Genomic DNA, 7,165 nt, shown 5'->3' on the forward strand with positions numbered 1-7,165 from the left:
ACATTACTTAAAGTATTGAATTTAGGAATTTGTAATAAACACAATATAAAATTCAACACAAAATTATGACATTTTTACAGCCATATTTTTTATCAAGGTAATCTATAAACTAAATATATATGTTGTTCTAAAAAAAAATCGCTACTAAAGCTTTAAACTGCTTCATTTGTGTTTATTTTAGCTTCCATTATTTTTGTATACATTGTATATTTTATATATTTATTTTTAATTTTAATTTGCATTCTACGCAATTGCTTACAGCTTTATTTGCCATGACAAACTCTGAATAGCGTGGCAAAAATACTTACGTTTATATTGTTTTAAACAGCTCTCTTGTTTTATTTATAAACGGTTCTTTTTTTGTAATTAGCAGTAAAAGTTTGAAGGTTGTTTACAAAAGTTTTGTAGTAATTTTTATTTTTCTTAACTTGTTAAAAGCAAACGATATGAATGCCTGATAAATAGTTAAGGTTTTTGTAAAATTATTGTATACATATATCTACAAAACTAAAAACAAAACTTTTACATAAACTAACAAACTAAACGTTGTTAAGATTCTCATTGTATACAAAAATTAAGTATTTATGATTTATGATTTAAATACGTGTGGGTACGTACTACTTGGTTCTTAGTGCGTATGTTTTTATACTTATTACAAACATTAGTATGGATTTCTTTTTATTCCGAGACAAACATTGTTAATGATGCTGCAGATAAATACATTGTAATAAGCCTAATTGGTATGATATGGAAAACGAACTAACTATAAGGGAGGGGTAGCTGTCAAATTTAAACGAGCGTACGAGGAGACAAATTGCACGAAGATACTTTTGCACGCAGAAACTTTTGCACGAGTAGGCAGTTTTGCACGGAGACATTTTTAATTTTTTTTTTTTAATTAATTAATATTTTATTATATATTTTCTGTTTTTTTATTAATTATTTTTTCTTTGTTTTCTGTTTTTTTTTATATATATCTATTCTGTTTTTTTACTCTCCTGAAAATTGACCCTCCGTGCAAAATTTTTTTCATGAAATTTTGCGCCCTAGTGCAAATTTGTCTTCGTGCGTAAGTGTCTTCGTGCAATTTTGTGCCCTCGTACAAATTTGTCTTTTTGCAATTTAGCCCCCTTACGCAATTTAGTAACCTCGTGCAATTTTGACCTGTTCCCATAAGGGAGCTGGTTCCTTGGAAAATACCGTGCAATGATGGCATAGTGCAATTGCTGCTTATTAGTTCTCCTACATAATTTCTTAATAGAATGTTGTTAAGAACTTCGAATGCCAAAAAAAGTATGCTTGTTTTTAATATAATGTTGTATAAGAATAATAGCGGCTTGCAATAAAGAGAGGATTTTTTTCACATAATTATCAGGGCTAGCTAATCTTCTGCACTTATAATTCTTCCTCGCCTATACGAATGGCTAAAGTAACACATCTCGAGTCACAACTATGATTGAAGTTTAAACACTTCACTGGAATAATTTTTTTTGTGCGATAGCTGCAAGAGAAGTAAAAACAATGCGCTTTATAGTTTTTTAATGTCGATGTTACTAACACTCTTGATCTAAAAAGTATTCAAAGACTTTTTGCGAATTTGCTGAAGATTGATTGTCCAACAAGTCTCTTTAACATTGCAAAGTGTTTCTATACTATGGCAACCGACCAATTTTAACGTTTTTAGTTTATTTACGATTAATTTCTTTTTTTGTAGTTCTTGGTAGGCTTCTAAGGCATGGTTTTTGTTCAAAACCACCTTTTGAAATTAAGCTGTATACGATATTTAATTGACACCTACTCAATCATGTTCCTTTGAAAAGTTATATGACAGATCAAATTTATAAAATTCATATTCTTAAAAAATTGTATAAGAGGCCATATCTCAAAAATTTTATGTATTTGAAAATAATAAAGAAGCAGTCATAGATCTAATCAATAAGTTTATGATAGTAAAACTAAAAATGCAAAAAAAATATCTAATAAGTAAAATGTATTAAAAATACTAAAAAATCCTATAATTTAAAAATTATTTTAGCCATATCTCATATAAAAAATATTTGTAGATAATTATTAATGTTACAACCTCTTATTTTGTCAAGTGTTTATTACTTTTTGAGATATGACTCCTTAAACATTTTTTAAGAACTTGAAGTGTCCAAATTTCAAAAGTTGTGCAGTGCATCACGTCTGAAATCACGAATAAAGATAAAAGTATATCTGTACGAAGTATTCTACTTTTTATTGATACGGCATTCGTAGCTTACTCTGCAAAAGATCTGAAAATACTGTTGGGTCAGCATTCCTTATTTGTCTTTGACAGATAAAAATGTTAGAGCAAGAAGCAGATATTACAGTTACACCAACAATCAAAATCCATGACATTTGCATCAAAAATGTGTAAAAAAAACTTCGCATACCTCCGGTGCTTCTGACACAACAACTTACCCTAAGGATAATTGTGGCTTTAACAAACGTTTTCTCGACTTTTGCTGCAATAGTTTCAGATGAATCAAAGTGACAACCCGCACAAAGGTGAATGTATATCGGTACTTTGCAGTACGGTAAAGTAGCTTGAACCGTTCTAAATTTTAAGACAAATAAAACGACGCCTCCATCCTCAGAACTTGTTGGCAAAAAAGACAAGCAACGAAGGTGTGCTGGGACGCCTTTGTCTCACCATTTTGTACACAACCCTCGTCAGTTTGGTCATGTTCTGTAAATGAGCTGCTAGCGCATTCCCAACACTTGACTGTCAGGCTACTTAAGAAATACAAAACGTCTAACTTTGCAGGGTTGAGTTTAAGACCTTAAATATGGAAACTGATAAATGGAAAATAGTAACTGATGACCGTAAGTTTTAGCGATCTTTCATGAACATGAAGCTAATCAAAATAAAAAACTGATCTATCAGAAGAATCAATAAGTTGATTAATATTAAAAATAGTTTTATTTTTTTTGACAATCATGCTATAGCCAACGTGCGTTGTATTTATCTTGTGCCTGTATTGTTGTTTGTACTAAATCCTGAATACAAGTTACTTTGGACTTGTTTCGGCTAAACGCGGGTCATTATTATTGATAGGTGAATGAAACAGGAATGTTAGGTTAAAGTTAGTTTTAAAAATTTCAAATTCTTATCTATGAAACAAGTTTATACTAAAAAAGACAGGGATTTTAACTCTCATTAGCATTTTTTGTTTAATTTTTGTTATTTTCTCAATAATCAAAAAGTTATTATTAAACTATATCAAGTCTATTAACTGTAAATACAAAGTTATAAAAAAATACGTATAGCTGAGAACTTTGATTTACAAATCTTAAAATAAACTAAAAAGTAAACAAAATAAATGCAAAAAAAAAGGATCTAGATTATTTGTTTATGTACTAGTTTTTTTAGCTTTTAACAAAACTAAAAAAATATATCTAGCAAAATATATAACTAAAACTATTTTATAAATACAACTTTATTTTCTTAACTTATTTGGTTACTCGCGGTAGATAAGATAAGAGTAATAAACCTGGTTAGATTAATAAAATCATTTCTTTATAGTTATATGATACTTATAAAATAACTAAATAAAGAAAATATTTAGGTCGTTTTATATTTTTTAATGTTTTTTAGTTTATGTGTTTATTTAAACAGAAAATTGTTAATATAAAACAAAAAATACTACCGAGAGCTAAAATCCGTTTCTATTTGAGTATTGACTCAAACTAAAGGTTATATTTTTTTATATAAATTTGTGTATAGTTGAATTACTTTTAAACTAAAGCTTTAATTTTAACATTTCTAAAGTTGATAAAAACTAAAGCTTAATTAACATGACAATTTTTTGAAATTAATATTATAGATAACTAAATTTTGAAAAAAAAATCCCTGCATTGAGGTTTAATGTTTAAAGTTCAACGCACGACTGAATATAGCTTCTCTTCTCTTGCTATTGTAAAAATGCGTTGCTATAGTAATGTGTTTTTAAGCTTGACTAAGACCAAACTTGATATGACTTTGAAAATATAGTTCTAAAAGTTTGAAATACTTTACAAATAATGCTTATTGCATGAAAAGACTAAACTAAAATTACTTTTATCATTTTGAGGAAAGATCTACTGTTTTTATTTTTTGAAAATATGCAACATGCTAAAAAAAAAGTTATTTAAAGAAATTTGTAACTTTAATTTATTTGAGTTTGCTTTTTTTATATCCTACTTATACATATTTCTTTTACAAATTCATATGATGAATATAAAAAAAAATGTTAAACTATTTTGATTTAAAATATTCTCTGAGTTTTTTTGAAGAATAGCTTATTAAAAACAAGCATTCTATCTTAATAAACATTAGAAAGAAGTATATGAAACTCATAAATATGGTCAATGGATTTAGTGTGGAGAAAGACTTTTCGGTCATCGAGCTAAACAGTACTAATTCAATATAAATATTTTGATGTATAGACAAAAAATTTAACTACAAAAATAAACAAATCATAATCTTTTAATTTTAGTATTAAATACCTAAAATAATATTTATTGCAATTTTATGAAATAAAAAGTTAAACAAATCAATAATTTTGTTAATTTAAGCTTTAATTTTGTAATTGTAGTAAAGCTAGCATGGAATCTGTACAATTTATAGTAGCAATAAGTAACAACGTAAATCTATGTCATTTTTTTGTAACAATTTATAACTAAAAAAAATATTAATTTAAACTCTATAACAGCTTGTTTGTAACAAAAATCTCCAATCAGAATGCCAAACAACCGCAGGGTGATGCTGTCATCTGTCAAATCGGGGATTCCCCATCCTCGCAACCTGCCTTCCCTCCGCCGCATGGACATGGACGACGTTCTCCACCGCCCTCCCCGCCTCCACTGCCGCACCTCTGTGACGTCACACGCGATCAACCGTGGTTGCCACGGTGACGCTTCTGGCTTGCGACCCTTAAAGTCCCAATGTTCGATGAGGACCAGCGGGGCCGCGGATGGTTACCAGGGACTGAAGTGGTCCCCGTCTCTCGACCTTCTGGGTTACAAGGACTCCAAGGGGAGGATCGACTGGAGCCAGTGCCTTTCTCCCACTGGGAAGTTCCATTTGCCCACCGTCGAGAGGCAGCAGCAGAAGGATCTGAGGTTCAGCTGCTACGCGGTGAGGCACCAGAAGCCGGAAGTTGGCGGGAACTGGGGGAAGAACCTGGTGCAGGAGCCGAGCTTGATCTGGACGGGAAGGTGCTGGAACCAGAGGCCGACTCCTGATGCCATAAACAAGAGGTACAGAAGCGGCGGCTTCTTGAGCTTGAGAAATAATGTCAACCCATGGAAGTAAGCTTTGATAAAAGGTAATAAAATTTGATGGACTTGAATTAAATAATGCTTAAAATTTTTAGATCTTAAAGCTTTTGCCTACTCTGTAAGGATAGCGATTCGGGTTTTAAGTTATTTATTATTCAAAAACATTGAATTTTATTTTATTTTGTAAAATGCTGTATGATAAAAACTTACATATTTTAAAAATTTGTTGATCCAGTTTATATTAATTTATTAGTTTTAAACTAGTTTTATCATTTTAAAACTGCCTAGCTACAACGTAGTTAATGTTTAATTTTTTGACTGTTTGCTTATAACTTTAACGGATTGTCTAGATTGTTTAGAATTTTTACCAAGGTTTGTGAGTTTTTATAGAAGTTTTATTCTGTATAACTTTCTAAATATAAGCTTGAAAACTTATCAATTTCTAAAATCCATTTTCTCTTATAAACACCATTTTTACATTTAACTTACTTTACGCATAGTTTTTCAGTTATCAACAAGTTACACATAGCTTAATCATGTATATTTAACTCACTGCACTAGTTATCTTATAAAGATATACTCACTCACTGTCAAATTTTAAAACGCTTTTAAAGCTTAATTACAAAAACAAACAGTTTGCCATAAAGTAGAAAAATGTATAGTTTGTGTTTTGTTAATTGTTTTCTCTGAATAAATGTCGTAAACACAGTAGTTTTTATTATTTTTTGCATGCGTTATAAATTGCATATTCGAATATTCAAATTTGTTTACCTTATGAGAAAAGCTTAAACCTTTTTTTTCCAATTTAAAATGGATAACATAACCGATTTAAACTCAAAAACTCTAAAGTATAGGTAAAATTTTTCCTATAAATTTTCTTATCAAACATTTGTGATGTTTAACAAACTAAATTTTTTTTTTTCATTCTATTCTTAGATTAAAAAAAATTAGGTAGTAAAAAAGCAACTAACTAAAGATAATATTTTTCTAGCATTAAGATAAAATATGAAGAATTGATGTAAACAAAAATAAACTTTTGCTCATTCTTACAGTGAATGTTAATTAAAAAGTGGGATTTTAAATAAGTTAATACCTTACAAAAAAGACTTGTTGATATATTTTGTCTCAAAGAGTATTTGCTTGTAATATTAATACATTTGTTGTATGCTTAGAAAAAACAAAGTAAACTTTTAGTTGAAAAATAAACTTTTTTAAGCGCAAATGTAGTCGAAGAAGTAGATTTATCAGAGTTTATTTCTTTCTTACATGTATTTGTTAGATAAAATTTTAACTTTAGTTGAAAAAAAATTAAATATTGTGTTTAACTATTTAAACAACTTTAAGATCAACTCGTATCTGATTAATTGTTATGGTTTTTAATTGACAAACTAAAGTATGATAGAGTTTACGTTTTTTATTTCTGAGTAAAAACATTTTTAAATGTTGTGTTTGCAGTTTTATACTATTGCACAAGCTTTTTAATATTTGACATTTAAAAACTACTATATAACTTATTTTCAAAAAGTCTGTCGGTATACTAAAAATTACCTATGTAGAAGTTTTTTTTTTTGATATAATTAAATTATTTTTGTAAAATTTTTAGTATTTATTTAACCCAATAAAACATATTTTTAATAGTTTTAAGTTTATTGGTACTTGAGCCTACAATCTGTATGTGGCAAGCTTATCAACATATGTACTTCCTGTTTATAAGAGTGCTTAAAAATTTATCACAATTGAATTAACACTAATAATAAATTAAGGCTATTAAGTTTATAAAAACAATCAATTAATATTTAGTTTTTAAAGTAAATATTAAAAAAAAAACTGCGAAGTAAAATATCTACTAATAAATATAATGTGTTTTTAGCAGTAGAAC

At 28.4% G+C, this 7,165-nt stretch overlaps 1 protein-coding gene across 1 annotated transcript; it reads left to right on the top strand.

The window, feature by feature from the left end:
• Positions 1-4,723: 4,723 nt before the first annotated feature.
• On the top strand, positions 4,724-6,037 carry LOC145842192 (sperm microtubule inner protein 8-like). The gene has a single exon (XM_082949592.1). The coding sequence runs from the start codon at positions 4,748-4,750 to the stop codon at positions 5,318-5,320; it is 573 nt and encodes a 190-aa protein (XP_082805718.1). The 5' UTR covers positions 4,724-4,747; the 3' UTR covers positions 5,321-6,037.
• The last annotated feature ends 1,128 nt before the right edge of the window (positions 6,038-7,165 follow it).

Source organism: Thalia democratica, chromosome 8, assembly GCF_965202585.1.
Source record: "Thalia democratica chromosome 8, ktThaDemo2.hap1.1, whole genome shotgun sequence".
In the NCBI taxonomy this organism is placed as follows: domain Eukaryota; kingdom Metazoa; phylum Chordata; class Thaliacea; order Salpida; family Salpidae; genus Thalia; species Thalia democratica.

Bases quoted from the DNA above. Each gene is read 5' to 3' on its own strand.
- LOC145842192 (XM_082949592.1), top strand. From the start codon at position 4,748: ATGCCAAACAACCGCAGGGTGATGCTGTCATCTGTCAAATCGGGGATT.